Here is a 19,445-nt window from a genome sequence, read left to right as displayed (position 1 = left end):
GGTCCATGACATTATAGTCTAGTGGCATTTTGAGGGGTGGGATAATGCTTAAGAACCACCAAGTCTTGGTTTCAATTCCCACAAGAGGGTTTCCTCAGATTTATTGAGTTTCCTCTTGAATTAGTGTATATGCGTTATAACCTAGTGGAGATGGATATGATCGGATTGTTTCGCTGGTGACACGATGATACTTCAGTGATCCGTTACTGATCCAAATTTGCTATTAAAAAAAGTAACAACAATGTCAATAAATGTTAACTTAATTTACGTATCAACATTTCTTCCTTTTAATTACATTTGTTGTCATTCAAGGAAATGAATTCCATTCAATCAAAATAGACCAACTTACATTCTAGTCATATAAAGAAAAAAAAAAGATAATGTATGCAAGGCTGGTTAGCAAGGTGAGAATCTTGACACAATATTTGCATAGTTGGTTCCTAAACTCAATAGATTCCCACTCCTTAATGTTGAATTAGTAACTAGGATCGACCCACTTCAGTTAGTTGACGCCATAATCAACAACCCAAAAACACACTTAGCCATACTACTTGTGTCGACAGTTTCCACTCCGACCGATCAGTCCTATTCCACAAACAAAGTCCAGACATAAAAGCAATGTTTTGAGAACCAGATCAGACGTCGAACCGGTCTCCTTACCGGTTCACGGGTCTAACCAGTCGGATCGGTAGGACCGTACATAAGAACCAAAAAACGTGTAAATATTATAAGAATTAGTAGGGTTAAATATGAAAAATATATAAAAAAACAGTCCAGCCCTTTAAAAACTGGTTCGATCAGCCGGTTTCTCAGTCCAATCGCCAGGTCACCGGTTCAATGTTATTCCAGTCCAATACCTTGACCCGAACTAACCAAACCTCTAGTTCCCAATCTGACCGAGTAGTCAAAGTCTAAAAAAACTGCATAAAAGATCACATCAATAATCAATCAATCAATGGTCATAACTCATATATGTTACACTTATTATGGACGAACGAATATTAAAATAATCATGATATTCTCTCCAACTTTCCATATTAAAAAAGAATATATATATTATGATGACGTCCTTTGGTGTAAACATAAGGTCATATTAAATATTAAAGAAATAAATAAATGTCCACCCTGCAAATAAAAATACATGAAAATCAAACATCACACTCACCATAAAAACCAAACACCACAAAGTGTGGTTTTTTTTGCTAAAGATCGATAGATAGAGCTTCATTTCGTTTCAGTGGCTCCCAATTTCCCCAAATTTCCATTTTATCTATCTTCTCTTCACATCCTTCATTCTCCACACAATTCATTTTCCCCCTTTACTCTCTCTCTCATCACTCTCTCTCTCTCTCTCTCATCATCTTCTTCTTCACTCTGTAGACCTACCTACATGTTCTTCTTCTTCTTCCTGTTTGTTTGAATCTGAATCTGATATTATTAGTATGTCTCTTCAGTCTGTTGCTCATGTTAATGGCTGCTGCTTGAAACCTACCTCTGTTTTCGCCTCCAAACGTGACATTTTGTTTACCGATTTTGTTAATTTTGGCGCGAAACGGAGTAATCGGAGGTTGATCGGTGCTGGTGCGGCTGCTTCCAAGGGTTTTGGAAGGTTACAGAAGGATAGGTTTTGGTCGAATTCGATCAAATCGGTGCTTGATTTTGATCGTGTTGAGTCAAAACAGTCAGATGATTCAAAACCTAAGGTCTGATTTTGTTTTTTTATTTTTTATAATTTTTTAATAATTTTTATTGATTTTTTTATTGATAGTTGACTAGTTTGAGTATCTGAAAATGCTGTTTCAATGATTTAATTGTTGGTAAATAGTTAGTAATTAGTTAGCAACGAAGGTTTAGGAATTATGAATCGATATTTTGAGATAAGATGTGAATTGAAATAATTTTTAAAATAAGAAATGAAATACGAACCGGTTAGTCGGTTGCTTGTTTGTTTAGTAGGTATAGATGTGTAAATAGCAAGCTGAGTGATGATCAATTGGTAGTGAAAATGTCTACTGTCTGTTTCGATGAATTGGCATTGGAAACGGCTTATTCCACAATAAAATGTGTAGATAAGCATCCAGACACTCAAAAGTGTGCTTATCTGCTTATGAAAAACTGAATAAGTAGATAAGTTGTTTAAGTTATTATGATTGACTGACTAATATGCAAAAAAGTTTTTTTGGGTGAGAGGGGATTACACTTTATAGTCAAATTACACATGTGACTCATGTTCATCAGCTTTTTTATTATTTAATTGGATAATGTGGACTTGTATATTCACATGCCTGATAATAAGTCCCAAAATGTAAGGGCTAACTTACCAGTGCATATGATCAAGTTGTCTTGAACTTGATGATGACACTTAATCTGCACAAACCCTTGTGGTCCCAAGTCTCCATACATACATCAGTTTATCTGTTTGTTGACAATTTAAAAAACTTAGCATTTTTTATGAACTGTAATTTATAGTTATTAAAGGCGCTAAGCACACTCAAGGCACATAGGCCTTGCCTGGTGCCTAGGCGCAAAGCGCAAAAAAAGCGAGGGCCTGAGAAAAATTAAGCGCATAATGAAAAAAATTTAAAATATATTATGTATTAGAAAAAGAATACTATTCTTCAAATAAAATAAACAAAAGCTATTATATAGAACTAACTATATATCATCTACTTAGAACCAAAAGTTCTAATTTAGTGTATTAGTGTAGAAAAGTAGTTTTCCTTAGATAAAAGTAGAAATTTGGCTAGAATCTTGTCGGAATTTAGAGAATTTGGCCGGAAACTATCCGGAATCTAGGAATCTCGCTGGAATGTGCGCCCGAACCATCACCTGGAGAATTAAAGCGCAAATTCCTCGACTTAAAACGCAACTGCCTCGCCTCGCCTAAAAATGGGCCTAGGCGCAAGAGGCGATGGCTTTTAACAACTATGTGTAATTTAAAGGGTTTGTTTGGCACATAGGTTCTAAGTTTTTATTCTTTTAAAACTAACTTCTTATTGAAAAAAAAGTAACTGTTTGGATGATAGAGCTTTGGCCTTTTATTTTGAAAAAACAAACTACTCAAAATAGCTTTAAAAAAGGCTTCGAGCTTGTGAAAATAAAATTACGTAAATATCCTCTCACCATAATCAGGTACCTAGTAGAAAATGTTGTGTATGCCCTTTTATGTCATTTTACACTTTTAGTTACAGTTACTTTTACCAAACACTTATAAATAACTCACAAGTCCACCTACTATTGCCAAATACACCTTCAATCCACTGGAAATGCAGTTTTATAACATTTTCATTATGGTTTACTTATCTTTTAATGATTTGTTGACCAATGTGATTTGACTTTTTTAGGTTGCAAATTTGAAAGACATATTAGCCGAAAGAGGGGCATGTGGGGTTGGGTTTATCGCTAATTTGGACAACAAAGGGTCTCACCAGATAGTTCAAGATGCACTTACAGCTCTTGGATGTATGGAACATAGGGGTGGGTGTGGGGCCGATAACGATTCGGGTGATGGGTCGGGTGTGATGACTTCAATTCCATGGGAATTTTTCAACAACTGGGCTGCAAAGGAGGGGATTGCTCCCTTTGATCAATTGCATACAGGGGTGGGAATGGTATTTCTTCCACAAGATGAAAAACTTATGGAACAAGCCAAATCTGGTTAGTTATCGTATTCTTGTAATTGTTAGTTAAGTAAAATGCCATTTTCGTCCCCGAGGTTCGGCCAGTTTTGCGACTTTCGTCCAAAGGGTTGTTTTTCGACATCTGGATCCAAAAGGTTTGAAATCTTGCCATTTTCATCCGGCTCGTTAACTCCATCCATTTTTCTCCGTTAAGTCATGAGTATTTCTGTCTTTTTTGTTAACTTAAAGGGCGATTTGGTCTTTTTCAGGGGTATTCGGTCTTTTTACATAAAGTGAAAAGACCGAATTGCCCTTTAAGTTAGCAAAAAAGACGCAAAATACCAATGACTTAACGGAGAAAAATGGATGGAGTTAACGAGCCGGATGAAATGGCAAGATTTCAAATCTTTTGTATCCAGATGCGGAAAACAAACCTTTGGATGAAAGTCGCAAGACTGGCCAAGCCTCAGGGACGAAAATGGCATTTTACTCTCGTTAGTTATTGAAAGACAGCTTGCCCAAATATTGTAATGGTTTATCATTCACAACATGTAAATGATTTTTTTTTTTCTTTTGATGATGTTTATATAGTTATTGAAAGTATCTTCAAACAAGAGGGTCTTGAGGTGCTTGCATGGAGGTCTGTACCCATCAATACGCCTATTGTTGGTTTCTACGCAAGAGAAACAATGCCAAACATACAACAAGTTTTCGTTAAAATCAACAAAGAAGACGATATTGATGATATTGAACGGGAATTTTACATATGCCGTAAATTGATTGAAAAAAAGGCTAGTTCGGAAACATGGGGAAATGAACTTTATTTCTGTTCCTTATCAAATCGAACCATAGTTTACAAAGGCATGCTTCGGTCTGAGGTTCTTGGAAAATTTTACTATGATCTCCAAAGTGAAGATTATAAATCGTCTTTTGCAATTTACCACCGGAGATACAGTACAAACACGAGTCCTCGGTGGCCACTTGCTCAACCAATGAGGCTATTAGGTCATAACGGGGAGATTAATACCATACAGGTTAGAATACACTGAACTTTCTTTTGCAATTTTTTCGCATGTTATATAAAGAGTAAAGTACACGGATGGTCCTTGTGGTTAACCGGAATTTTGGATTTAGTCCCTAGCTTTTTTAAAGTACATGTATGGTCCCTGTGGTTTGCACTTTGTAACACATTTAGTCCCTAACTTTTGCCAAAAGTACACGGATGGTCCCTGTGGTATGCACTTTGTAACGCATTTAGTCACTAAACGTTGGGGACTAAATGTGTTAGAAAGTGCAAACCACAAGGGCCATGCGTGTACTTTTGAAAAACTAGGGACAGATCCAAAAGTTTGGTTAACCACAGGGACCATCCGTGTACTTTACTCTTATATAAATAATGAGTTTGTCACATATGATTATAATTTATAAATATTGAATTATTCGAATGAAAATCTCATCTTTGAATAAAAATGATTAGGAGGTTTTATGTATTAAAGATACACTATGGGTTACCTGTTCAACCGATTTGACTCGTTTTGTTTTAGCTATCTTTTATTTTGTTTTTTTTACATGTTTAACCTGTTAGAAATGAAAATATAACTTGAATAAAAACATTCATTAGCAAACATAGGTTCGGGTCAAAACTTGTAATTTATTTGTACTGGTCAGGTTGAATTGACCGGAAACACTTCATATCTAGTTAGTTTGTCAAATACTATTAATAAATTACTTTATTTTTAATAACCTAATTTTACTAGGAGGTTTTATGCATGAAAAATACCATGAGATCCAAGTTTTTATTATTTTATTGTAAAACTTAATGCAGGGAAACCTAAACTGGATGCAATCTCGAGAAAATTCGATGAAGTCACCTGTATGGCGGGGTCGCGAAAATGAAATTCGTCCTTTTGGAAATCCCCGGGGATCTGACTCAGCAAATCTTGACAGTGCAGCAGAAGTAAGGCATTCCATGCTTTTTATTCATTTTTATTTTATTAATTATTATTTAACTGATTAAGAATTTTTTTATTTGTAACTATTCCTAGTTGTTCATACGAAGTGGCCGTACTCCTGAGGAATCTATGATGATTCTTGTTCCTGAGGCATACAAAAATCATCCAACTTTGTCAATCAAATATCCCGAGGTATATATGCTGAAACACATGTTTTGGATTTTGTTTTTTTGGACGGAAAATACCACTACAAAGGAGAATATTTTATTTCATTATTGTTTCTAGGCATACGAAGGATACTCTTATAATACGCTAAATTTGAAAGTTTGGCTAAAAAGTTTCAAAATTTGAAAATATGCCTAAAATACCAAGTTTCACTGAGTCTCATCACCAGATTAATGGCAATCCTCGACTTGTGTGATTTAAGTTTAGACCGAAGCAAAGTAACACAAAATAAGAATCTTAAAATTTTGGGAAGGTGGTTGTTGCGAATTCTATTTTCTTTAAGGCTTATATTTTTTCTTGTTATTCTTTGAGCCGTAAACTCACACACCTTTCATTGTTTTAGGTTGTTGATTTCTACAACTATTACAAGGGTCAAATGGAGGCTTGGGATGGCCCCGCTTTACTCCTATTTAGGTAATTAAAAATAAGTTGTTTACAGTTTACTACAACTCCTATTTAGGTCATATCTCCTGCATTATACAACAGATGATTATGACTATTAGGAATATAAATTTGGTCCACTTTCCATGGTAAACATGGTTTTCTACATGAATTTCACTATGTCTACTTTTTTTTCTTTTATAAAACTCAAAACAAAAAAACTTGTGTACAGTGACGGGAAGACAGTTGGAGCTTGTCTTGATCGAAATGGTCTTCGACCTGCTAGATATTGGCGGACTGATGACAATGTTGTCTATGTTGCATCAGAGGTAAGTTTTCTGTGATCAGTTTTTAATATTTGAAAAAACTTACTATACTATTGTTATCTAATAAAAAACTATGGGGTAAAGTTATTAGTTTTGGTATCGTATAAGCTGCAACAAAACTTATAATCTAAGGTTGAGGTTAAATTACCTACTTACCCCTTATACCAATGTAGGTGGGAGTTCTACCAATTGACGATTCAAAAGTTACAATGAAAGGGCGTTTAGGTCCAGGGATGATGATAACTGTTGATCTAATCAATGGTCAGGTTTGTACCAATATCATACCTTTAAACTGTGTCTCAGTTGGAACTTGGAACTATTTACTAGCATTTATAATTTAGTGGATGCCGTTTCAACCCGTCTATTTTTGAATGGGTCGACTTGGGTTGTGTTTTATCTTGTAAAAAGATGTATTAAGTGAACGTTTGTTGATATACGAACAGGTTTATGAGAATACAGAGGTTAAGAAACGAGTTGCTTTATCAAGTCCTTATGGAAAGTGGATAGCTGAAAACATGAGAACTTTGGAGCCTGCAAATTTCCTCTCATCCCCAACTATGGAGAATGAAACAATATTGCGTCATCAACAGTAAGAATTATTAAAATTATTACTGTACTATTATTGGCATCATAATCGTATTAAAGACGTTATTTATGATTTCTATCATTGATTTATGAAGTGGTTGATGTGGGTTGTTATAAACTAATGTTACATAACTGTTTGTGACCAATTTGTTTTGATATGATTAGGGCTTTCGGTTACTCTAGTGAGGATGTTCAAATGGTTATTGAAAGCATGGCTTCAGAAGGGAAGGAACCTACATTTTGCATGGGAGATGATATTCCGTTAGCTGTATTATCTCAAAAGTCACATATGCTTTATGATTATTTCAAACAACGGTTTGCTCAGGTTTCTAAAAATATCTTCTTTTCATATATCTTGTTCCACACTTTATAAATATTGTAATATTGGTGTGCGTAATTTATTATAAATTATCGACAGGTCACAAATCCTGCAATTGATCCACTTCGAGAAGGATTAGTGATGTCACTGGAAGTGAATCTTGGTAAGCGTGGGAACATATTAGAAGTCGGACCTGAGAATGCCTCTCAGGTAAATATAATGTTAAGCAAATTTTTTTTTTTAAATTGTCTCGTTCATTATCATTTACATTAAATGCTATGCGTATGGTACGATTTTCTGGGCAGGTGACTTTGTCCAGCCCTGTGCTTAATGAAAGTGAGCTTGAATCGTTATACAAGGATCCATTTTTGAAAGCTCAAACTATACCGACATTCTTCGACATACGAAAGGGGCTTGATGGTTCGTTGGAGAAAACACTGAATAGGATCTGTGAAGCTGCTGATGATGCTGTTAGAAATGGTTGCCAACTTCTTGTTCTCTCTGACAGAGCTGATGAACTAGTAAGCATCGTCTGTATATACATGCATACACACATATATATATACACACATATATGTGTGTGTGTCTGCATGTATGCATATGTTTAAGAGGGGTGTCGTTTCAGTCCGTTTACTTATTGAATGGGAAGGTTTGAATTGAGTTTATCTCAAATGGGTCAAATAAAAAAAGTAGCTAGAAGTGGAATGGGTAAAAGTAGCTGCAAATGAACCGAACGATTCGTTTATTAAGGAATATATGTGTTCACGAACACTTTCGAACGTTGTTTTCTGTTCGTGTTTGTTTGTTAAGGAAATGAACGTGTTCGTGTTCGTTTGTTAATTTTAGGCAACGAATGCAAATAAACGTTCGTGAACACAAATGAACACAAACTAATGTTCATGAACACAAATGAAAGCAAATGAACACAAACAAGTGTTCATGAACAGAAAATATAATACACTGATACTTATTAAATATTTTATTCATCATTTAACTAAACAAACAAAATTTGTTGTTTTTATTCGTTCATTTATTAAACGAACAAACACAAACGAACTTCCCGTCGAAAGGTTCACGAACTGTTCGCCGAACGTTTGCTTCGTTTGCAGCCCTAGGTATTAGGTAAAACAAGTTGAAAGTCACCCAAGTCTATTTTCAATTCATACAAGCTCATAAATGGTTTATGTTCAAAGATATTGATTATTATAACAAAATGGTTTTTCAATCGATATGAACCCATTTGTTATATATAAATCTGTTAGAGAAATGGATAGAAAACTGTTTTGTGGACCGAGCTGGCCCATTTTGACCCATATTAACTAGTGACCTGTTTCAATGCGTGTCAGATTCGCCCATCTTGACAGTTCAAATATGTTTATATGATTTGTTAACTTTTGTTATATTCAGGGGCACATGTGCATTTTCATGATCTTTTGTGTGTGTGTGTGATTGGCAGGAAGCGACACGCCCAGCTGTCCCTATACTTCTTGCTGTAGGTGCGGTCCACCAGCATTTAATACAAAACGGGCTGCGAATGTCTGCTTCAATTGTTGCCGACACTGCTCAATGCTTCAGTACTCATCACTTTGCTACTTTGATTGGATATGGTGCAAGGTATACTTCAAAGTTAAAATTTTCATACATTAATGTAAAAAAATGGGTCAATATGGGTTATCTTCTATTAATAATGGGTAATATTGAATAAAAATAGCTAAAAAGTAACGGGTCAAAAAACTTAAAAGGCATCCAACCTGTACTTAGATGTTTACAACCTCCTAATTGTTTTCTTGAACAATTGCCTTTTTATTCAATAAACAGGCTTCGTTGCTGTATTTAATATACTGATTATATATAATATATGATATTCAAAAAAGATAAACAGAAAATGTTCTTCCCACCCATTATTTGATATATTAATATTTATGTTTTTATGATTTCCTGTTTGTAGTGCTGTATGCCCTTACTTGGCATTTGAGACATGTCGACAATGGCGTTTGAGCAAGAAAACTTTAAACCTTATGCGGAATGGGAAAATGCAAATGGTTACAATTGAAAAGGCTCAAAACAACTTCAAAAAGGTCCGCATTTATTAATATTTTTACTAAATAAACCACTCAACTATGAACAAGAATTTTATGTTAGTTCATGAGTTCATCTTTATTTATTATTATGATGTTCAGGCGATTAATGCTGGTTTAATGAAAATTTTATCCAAAATGGGAATTTCATTACTGTCAAGGTATATCTTCTCACTCCCTAGCTGTTTTACTTGTTACGCGTCTTTTAACCTTTTTACTAATCTTGCAATTTTGTATATAGTTATTGTGGTGCACAAATTTTTGAGATTTACGGTTTGGGAAAAGAAGTTGTCGATATTGCATTTACCGGGAGTGTGTCAAATATTGGTGGATTGACTCTTGATGAGGTATAAATTATTGTATGCAACCTATTTGGCCGTAAAAGATGAAACATACCCAAATCAACCCGTTCATAAGTATATTAACTGGCTATTCATATTGCAGCTTGCAAGAGAGACTTTGTCATTTTGGGTTAAGGCTTTTTCTGAGGAAACAGCTAAAAGACTTGAAAATTATGGATTTATACAAATGAGACCCGGAGGTATTTATTTACACATTTTAGTATTTCTTATGGTTCATCTTCATAAATGCATACTTAACATTTGTGTGTGTTACTAAAAAGGGGAATATCATGGAAACAACCCTGAGATGTCAAAACTGCTCCATAAAGCTGTTCGTGAAAAACGTGAAAGTGCATATGCAATTTACCAGCAGCATTTGGCTAACCGACCCATCAATGTAAGTAACTAGTTAATGCCACCGCCCGCGTTGCGGGGCGATGGCCGAATAATTATCAATCAATTAAAAAAACACTATTATTGTTTTGTTAGGAAAAAAAAACTAAAACGATGACAAGACCGTAGTTCAGAGCTCAGGGCAAAACTGTAGCTTGTAAGGGTTAATGAGTGAGTTTTAGTAAGCTCCTTGACGTGGAAAAAAATTAAATCCAGTAAACTAATATAAAAAAAACTTTTATAATTTTGCTAAAAAAACTAAAACGATAGCAATACTGTAATTTGAACTGAGGGCAAAGTTGTATTTGTTGACTTGGGTAAAATCATAATTTGCCAAAAGTTAAAGTGGTGGCAATACTATAAATTTGAACCGGAGACAAAATCGTACTATAACTTTGCACTAAGGACAAAATCGTTATTTTAAGCTGGGGACAAAACTATATTTTTAATTTGAACTCGGGCAAATTCAAAATTTTGAACTGATGGCAAAATCGTAATTTTGAATAGGGGGGCAAAAGCATAGTTTTATTTTGAACCGGGCAAAAACATAATTTTAAACTTAAGGCGAAATAATAATTTTTGAAAGGGGCAAAAATGCGAAATCGTCATTTTTAGTTTGGGCGAAAGCAAAAATTTATTTTGAACTGGGGCCAAAATTGTAGTTGTAATCTGGGGAGAAAATCATAATTTTGAACGGATGGCAAAATCGTAATTTTGAGCGAAGGACAAAAACGTAATTTTATTTTGAAGTGGGGGCGAAAACATAATTTTATTTTTAATGAAGGGCGAAATCGTAATTTTAAAACGAATATAAAACAAAAAACATGTTGGTCCAATGGGGGAGTGCCAGGCAGCTGCGTGGCACTATTCCCCCATCTTGAAATTGTATATATGTAAATAATGTTGTTATGTTCTTTTTTTTCTGAATTTTTTTTCTTTATTATTTGTTCATCATCATAAGCTTCTAAGCAGTAACCTTTGCATATTATTCCAATATTTTGTTGAGTAATTTTATATGTTTTTTTCGATTTTAACCATCAACTTTAAGTAATAGAAACCAACTTTCAATTATTACCGATTTTAGTAAGCAACCTCATTCTATCTGGTCTTACCTCTAGGTTATCCGCGATCTTTTTGAATTTAAGAGTGATCGAGCTCCAATTCCAGTGGGAAAGGTGGAATCTGCAGCATCTATCGTTGAGCGTTTTTGTACAGGTGGCATGTCTCTAGGGGCTATTTCCAGGGAAACCCATGAAGCAATTGCCATTGCAATGAATAGGATAGGCGGGAAATCTAATTCTGGAGAAGGTGGTGAGGTAATTATTATCTTTTTTTTTCTTATAAAAAGTAATCCTTCTTTTTTTGCTTTTCGATTGTTTTTTTAGTTTTTTTATCGTTTTTAAAAAAAGTCCTGATATTTTTTTTTTCCAATATCCAAACACCATTTTGGTGCATTTTGATTTTTTTAATAAATGCTTAATGCATTAGTTAGGGTTGCTAACAAATCGAACGAAGGAAGTATGTGTGCTCACGAACTATTCATGAACACTTACCGGACGAGATTTTCTGTTCGTGTTCGTTCTTTAAGGAGATGAACGTGTTTGTTTGTTAAATTTAGGTACCAAACGCAAACGAACGTTCATGAACACAAACAAGTGTTCATGAACAACACCGATACTTATTAAATATTTTATTTGTCCAAATTGTTAAGTACCTATATAAAATATAAAAATTTAGAACACTAGTGAACTATCGAACACAAACGAACACGTTACCGAACATTCACGAACATAAATGAACGAACACGGCTTCTGTTCATGTTCCTTCGTTTAGTTTTTAACTAAATGAAGAAGTTTCTTGCTCATGTTCGTTCACTTATTAAACGAACGAACACAAACAAACTTCCCGCCGAACGGTTCACGAATTGTTCGCTGAAAGTTCGGTTCGTTTGCAGCCCTAGCATTATTAAGACTAAGAAACAAATATTGTAAAAATAATAATCCAAATCTTTAAATAAAACGATATAAGAGGTTGTGTGCATAAAATTTGTCTTTGGGCTTCTTTCAACCCGATATGTCCATTTCCCTTTTAGTTAAATTTTATATTTGACCCATAAGCCATTGACCTGTTTGAAATAAAACAATACTGAAACCGACCCATTTGTTAATGTCGTTGAACTCAAAATTTCCACCTCATCATTATGTTTTGAAGTTGTGACATATTTAGTAATGAATTCCAGGATCCCATTCGTTGGACCCCACTTTCTGATGTTGTTGATGGATACTCTCCTACACTGCCACATCTTAAAGGTCTTCAAAACGGAGATCTTGCTACAAGTGCCATCAAGCAGGTAAAAAGACTTTTAACCAATGTTTTGACAACCGGACCGGGAACTGGGGGTATGACCGGTCCGGTTCACCCTATCACACCGATTTTGAGTCGAACCGGCCGGTTGGACCGGAAAACTTGGTGGTCAAACTGGATTTTGTAGGGGTTGAACCGGTTTTTTATTAATATTTTTCATTTGGACCCTATTTATTTTTATGATATTTACGGCATAACCTGGTTCTTACATCCAATTTGACCGGTTCGAGGTCCGGTCCGGTCCTGAAAACATTGCTTTTAACATGTTGAAACACCCGACTAATTATCAGGTTCTTATTATTTAACATCACAGAATCACTTAGCGTAAAATTTACGAGGTCAAGAAAATGTTAATAGTTTTTTCTCTTGTATTATCAAACAATAAAATGACTAATAAGACCTGTATATCTCAAGGTTGCATCAGGGCGGTTCGGTGTGACTCCAACGTTTTTGGTCAATGCTGACCAAATAGAAATCAAAATAGCTCAAGGAGCAAAACCAGGTGAAGGTGGTCAACTGCCAGGAAAAAAAGTCAGCGCATATATCGCAAGATTACGTAATTCGAAACCTGGAGTCCCTCTTATATCTCCACCTCCACATCATGACATTTACTCCATTGAAGATCTTGCTCAATTGATATTCGACCTTCATCAGGTTAAAAACATAATTGATGATACATACACTAATAATATATAAATCTATATAAGTCGAGAATAACGCGCCGTACCATTTTCTGTGAGCAGATCAATCCTAAGGCTAAAGTATCCGTCAAGCTTGTGGCGGAAGCTGGTATTGGCACTGTGGCTTCTGGAGTTGCAAAGGGTAATGCCGATATCATACAGATATCAGGGCACGATGGTGGGACCGGTGCGAGTCCAATAAGTTCGATTAAGCATGCTGGTGGTCCTTGGGAACTTGGTCTCACTGAAACGCATCAGGTATTTTATTTTAGAGTAAAATGCCATTTTCGTCCCTGAGGTTTGGTCAGTTTTGAGACTTTCGTCCAAAGGTTTGTTTTTCCGCATCTGGATCCAAAAGGTTTGAAATCTTGCCATTTTCATCCGGCTCGTTAACTCCATTCATTTTTCTCTGTTAAGTCAGGGGTATTTCCGTCTTTTTTTGTTAACTTAAAAGGGTTTTGAATACGTGTACATTATGCTAAATGCTTGTACATAAAGTGAAAAAGACCGAAACACCCCTGACTTAACGGAGAAAAATGGATGGAGTTAACGAGCCGGATGAAAATGGCAAGATTTCAAACCTTTTGGATCTAGATGCGAAATAACAAACCTTTGGGCGTAAGTCACAAGACTGACCAAACCTCGGGGACGAAAATGGCATTTTACTCTTTATTTTATTTTACAAATTTAGTCATATGATTAGCTATTCTTTGTTATGTTACTCAACTTAATGGTGTATAAACCATTCTTTGCAGACTCTAATTACAAATGGTCTTAGAGAACGGGTTATTCTTAGAGTTGACGGTGGTTTCAAAAGTGGATTTGATGTTCTAATGGCTGCTGCAATGGGTGCTGATGAATATGGTTTTGGTTCAATTGCTATGATTGCTACAGGATGTGTTATGGCCCGTATCTGCCACACAAATAACTGTCCAGTAGGTGTTGCCAGTCAGCGAGAAGAATTACGAGCTCGTTTTCCTGGTGTGCCTGGTGATCTTGTGAACTACTTTTTGTATGTTGCTGAGGAGGTAATTTTTTTCTTTTAAGGCGGTGTTTATACGATGCTAAATATTGGAAATCAGGTAATGAGTCCTAATAAAATGGTTTGTGTGATGGCGTTAAGATGTCTTTTCATGTTCGAAATTGATACAAGGAGATAATCTCATAATCTGATGTTTTGTGTTAGAAAAACTCTGATCATTAAGGCTATTATACATAAAAATATTCAAAAATTATAAACTTTTGAGGAAAAGAGAGATGCCTTTAAATTGGAAAGATTTTTTTTTTAAATTATGTTAAAAGCAGTCGATACATATTTTTACCTTTGAATAATCAATTTTGTTGCAGTTGTTATGAATTAATTATTCAAAGCGGATTATTAAATAATGGAAAACAATTAAATAATGATTATTACGGGTTCTGGTCGGATTAGAGGATTAGATTTAACTTTCATATCCAAGCACCCATAAATTATATTGATGTGGTTTTCTATAATAAACAATTATTTACATTGTATTGTTGTGCTAGATAAAAATTATTATTATTTATTATTATTATTATTAATTATTAATATTATAAATTTGTAGATAAAAAACTAAATGAAAACTATTTTATGTACAGGTTAGAAGCACGTTGGCTCAACTGGGGTATGAAAAGCTTGATGACATTATCGGACACACAGAATTATTAAGACCTCGAGACATTTCATTAGTTAAAACTCAGCATCTTGATCTTAGCTATGTCCTTTCGGTATGAACCTATGAATTCTTTTTGTTTTTTTTTTATATTTGCATTTGTGACAGTTTTATACATATATTTTTATTTTTCAGAATGTCGGGATCCCGAAATGGACCAGCACAACTATTAGGAAGCAGGATTCTCATAGTAACGGTCCTGTTCTCGATGACATTATACTTTCTGACATAGAGGTAATTCTTAGAAGTGGCAAAATGTTTGTACAAAAAGCGTTTCGGGTCAACCTAAACATGTATAATAAATTACTTTTTTTACAGATATCAGATGCGATTGAAAATGAGAAAGTGGTGAATAAAACATTCAAGATATACAATGTGGATCGCGCTGTTTGTGGCCGGGTAGCAGGTGCTGTTGCAAAGAAGTACGGAGACACTGGTTTTGCTGGGCAGCTAAACATAAGGTAAGACACTTCTCGCTTCTTTTGATTGGGGCAATCTCATACCCCGGCAAACTTGCAAATTATCATATATACCCATGCAAAATTATAAATATCTATATACCCTTACAGCGTAGTTGAAATATCATATATACCCAATTTGTTAAAAACAATTTAATAAAAGACAATTTTGCCCTTATTATTCTAAAACTTTGAAATCTCATATATGACCTTGAACTTCAAATATTATATTTACTCATTACTAGCTTAATTTATTTAGCTTAAATGTTATATATGGAGAATACTGTTGTTTTGGGAAAAAGATTAAAAAAAAATAAATAAAGAAATAAAAATAAAAATGGGTAAAAATAAATTTAAGCTCAAAATGTGTTATATAAAGATATGAAGTTAATAGATTATATATGAAAACTTAGAATTTAAAAACGTAAGGGTAAAATTATTATTTATCAGATTGTTTTAAATAAATTGGGTATATTGATATTTTAACTATTTTGTAAGGGCGTATATGATATTTTTAGTTTTGGTATATATGAAAATTTTCAAATTTGCAAGGGTATATATGAAACTAATCCTTGATTTAAAGCATTTATAAACTTATAAGGTAGCAGTAATATGGATAATTTATATACGAATATCGGTTGTCTATTTTTTCAGATTTGAAGGAAGTGCGGGACAATCGTTTGGGTGTTTCCTTACACCTGGAATGAACATACGACTAGTAGGAGAAGCCAATGATTATGTTGGAAAGGTTTGATTACTAATTTGCATAAGTTCATTATATATACTATAAGGGGAAGGTTCAAATGAAAACCACTAGTTAACGCGAAAACTCGAAAACTAATTAAAAAAAGCCAAAAAAACATGCAAAAAAATTTTTTTTTTAAAAATTTTTTTTTTCAATCAAATTTTCGCAGGTTTTTTTATTAAAAAAAAAAAAATTTTCAAAAAAAAAAAAAAAAAAAAAATTTTTTTGTGTAGTGCACATGTGTAATACTGCACATGTGTCTGTGTACTACACATGTGTATTATTACACATGTGCACTACACAAATTTTTTTTTTTTTTTTTTTTTTTTTTTTTGAAAAAAAGTTTTTTTTTATATATAAAAACTAGCGATTTTTATTAAAAAAATTGAAAAAAAAAAAAAAAAATTTTTTTGTGTGTTTTTTAGGCTTTTTTTAGTTAGTTTTCGAGTTTTCGCGTTAAAAGTGGTTTTCATTTGAACCATCCCCTATACTATAAATACGCTATTTTGTCACATGACACATCAACCAACTTTAGCCCTTCAACTTTAATAATAACATGTTTAGCTCCTTAACTTTGGTAATGACATGCTTAGCCCCTTAACCAAAACAACTTTAGCCCCTCATATTTAATAATAAACAAATTTAGCCCCTCAACTTTAATAACGACATGTTTAGCCCCTCAACTTTGATAATGACATGTTTAGCCCCTCAACTTCAATAGTGACATGTTTAGCCCCTTTAATAAAGCATGTTTAGTTCCTCAACTTTAATAATAAACAACTTTAGCCCCTCAACTCTAATAATGACATGTTTAGCCCCTTAACTAAAACATCAACAACTTCAACTCTCACGATTTGCTTATTTTTATCTACATTTCGAACCCGCGCCGCGCGGGTGGTAACCAACTAGTGAAATTAAGTCCATTTTTATTGGATTATTTTAAAGTTTGATGTGGCAAAATGAGTAATTTGTTACATGGGTGGAAATGGGCTGGTGCCGGATTCCTTTTTACCAACTGTAATTAAAATTTACCCATTCAAAAAATCATAATCAGAATTGATCCATATATAAGTAAATGGGTCCCACCTTTAGTATTCTGGAATGTTTCGTAGATTCTTAAGTTGTTGGTTATCTTGTTAGGGTATGGCTGGTGGTGAATTGGTTGTTACACCCGTTGAGAAAACCGGTTTTATCCCTGAAGAAGCTGCAATTGTTGGAAATACGTGTTTGTACGGAGCAACTGGTGGCCAACTTTTCGTTAGAGGCAAAACTGGGGAACGCTTTGCGGTCCGTAATTCGCTTGCTCAAGCGGTGGTCGAGGGCACCGGAGATCATTGTTGTGAGTACATGACTGGCGGCTGTGTGGTTGTCCTCGGAAAGTAAGTAACTAATCCAAAATTACCTAATTACCCCTTACTGTTGATTTTATGTACTGATTTTTTAATTATATTTTCCAGGGTTGGCCGGAATGTGGCAGCTGGTATGACCGGAGGTTTGGCGTATCTTCTTGATGATGACGATACCCTCATTCCCAAGGTTCATATGATACATGATATTTTTTTATTATATTTTCTTGTTATGCTAATTTTTGGTTATGTCATGCATGACACAAGCAAATCAGATATTTTCAGTTTTTAAATAATCAATTGATTTTTTATTTTTATATAACCGTGACAGATAAACAAAGAGATTGTGAAGATCCAGAGAGTGGTTGCACCTGTGGGGCAGATGCAGCTGAAGAGCCTTATTGAAGCACATGTTGTAAGTACAAAATGCATACAACATGTGTTATTACAACGATTATCCGATTATATCACATAATCAGTTTGAAAGCTCACGATTCTTTACTTTGTGTAGGAAAAAACCGGGAGCACCAAAGGTGCGGGTATCTTGAAAGAGTGGGACAAATATTTACCTCTATTTTGGCAGTTGGTGCCACCTAGTGAGGAAGACACACCCGAGGCTTGTGCTGAATATGAACCAACGGCAGCCGGGCAGGTGACCGTGCAATCTACATAAAACCCACCAGTTTCTGCATCTCCATGTTTAGTTGAAAACGATTCTTTTGACACGGCCAAGTAGATTCATTCAGGTTTGACTCGAGTGATGGTCAAAGGCGTTAGTAATGACGTCTGAAGATTATGGTGAAAAAAGTTGTTGATGTTTCGTTTGGTCTAGTCTGGTTGGTTGAAAACATACCCCTTTGAAGGTGTGAAAATGTATAGACCATAGAGATGGTGCAAGAAATGTAAATTCTTAGGGTAAAATACTTGAATAAATGAACTTTTGTGCAAGGATTGGAGCACTATAATCCTTGTATATGTATGTGCATATGTGGTATTGCTACATCACATACCTCATTTTATATTTTCACATGGATCCCTCAAATTTCATGCTAAATCTCTTGGTCAGCACTAAGACCATCTGTTATGGATCACGCCTCGGGCATGGCCACCCCCATGTTTGGAACAATGTTGGACTCGTCGCCGCGTCGCCAAGAATCCACCCCTTCGTGTGTGGTTGGAACCACGCCTGATCCCCACGCCCCACTGGCACGGTGTTTACGCCCCATTCACGTAGGAAACTTACAAACACGCTGGAGCCAGCTCGGATCCCCTGCACCCTCATTGACGCCCATTACGTATGATCTAACATTATTTCACGTAGGAAACTTACAAACACGCTGGAGCCAGCTCGGATCCCCTGCACCCTCATTGACGCCCATTACGTATGATCTAACATTATTCATTATTCTTTACTGTGTCTTAGAGAAGAGCGTCAACATTGTATCGGTCCTCCACAGACTGCCACTTCTGTATCGGTCCTCCACAGACTGCCACTTCGTTTTCTTATAAAATCAATGACGAACCTAAAAAACCTTACAGGGCGCGTGCTATCTCTCTTCTTCCCTCACAACTTCTTACCTTCTACCATGGACGGTCTGTATAGTGTTCGGACTTTACAGAGCTACATGCCACCGTAGCACCAACTAGGCAACGAAACACATGGTAAAGGGGCACTTTAACTGGTAGGCTAAAAGGCGTATTTGACGAACAAACAAGGGGTTGCGTCGCAAGACTAGTTATAACTACGAAAACACTTTGATCGAATACACACTCATTTCGCTCAATTTCTAGACATTACATTCTCACAATGATCTTCATGGAGAACCCTTCGAATGTTGCATAAGGTTCTATTTTGAGGGTAATTACTTGCAGAAAACTAGATCGTTATCTATTAGCGTTCATAATGAGGGATAAGTAAACCCCAGTTAAGTATTTGAA

General features: G+C 35.0%; 1 protein-coding gene across 1 annotated transcript; it reads left to right on the top strand.

The window, feature by feature from the left end:
* Positions 1–1,245: 1,245 nt before the first annotated feature.
* LOC110928568 (ferredoxin-dependent glutamate synthase, chloroplastic) lies at positions 1,246–18,534 on the top strand. Its single transcript, XM_022171582.2, has 31 exons — positions 1,246–1,703; positions 3,345–3,657; positions 4,212–4,654; positions 5,446–5,577; positions 5,666–5,764; positions 6,141–6,211; positions 6,411–6,507; positions 6,678–6,770; positions 6,948–7,093; positions 7,255–7,414; positions 7,508–7,618; positions 7,714–7,929; positions 8,865–9,022; positions 9,357–9,486; positions 9,589–9,647; positions 9,728–9,833; positions 9,931–10,027; positions 10,109–10,224; positions 11,339–11,536; positions 12,460–12,570; positions 12,999–13,238; positions 13,328–13,522; positions 14,020–14,292; positions 14,885–15,013; positions 15,094–15,192; positions 15,277–15,419; positions 16,071–16,164; positions 17,302–17,540; positions 17,619–17,697; positions 17,839–17,922; positions 18,019–18,534. The coding sequence occupies exons 1-31, from the start codon at positions 1,443–1,445 to the stop codon at positions 18,178–18,180; spliced, it is 4,854 nt and encodes a 1,617-aa protein (XP_022027274.1). The 5' UTR covers positions 1,246–1,442; the 3' UTR covers positions 18,181–18,534.
* Positions 18,535–19,445: the final 911 nt, after the last annotated feature.

This window comes from Helianthus annuus, chromosome 1 (genome assembly GCF_002127325.2).
Source record: "Helianthus annuus cultivar XRQ/B chromosome 1, HanXRQr2.0-SUNRISE, whole genome shotgun sequence".
Taxonomy (NCBI): Eukaryota; Viridiplantae; Streptophyta; class Magnoliopsida; order Asterales; family Asteraceae; genus Helianthus; species Helianthus annuus.
The sequence above is the reverse complement of the archived record's forward strand: the minus strand, read 5'-3'. Positions and strand labels throughout refer to the sequence as shown.

Coding starts and splice junctions, on each gene's coding strand:
- LOC110928568 (XM_022171582.2), top strand. CDS start 1,443: ATGTCTCTTCAGTCTGTTGCTCATGTTAATGGCTGCTGCTTGAAACCT. Junction 6,771..6,947: donor TTGATCTAATCAATGGTCAG/GTTTGTACCAAT, acceptor ATATACGAACAG/GTTTATGAGAATACAGAGGT. Junction 17,923..18,018: donor GCCTTATTGAAGCACATGTT/GTAAGTACAAAA, acceptor TACTTTGTGTAG/GAAAAAACCGGGAGCACCAA.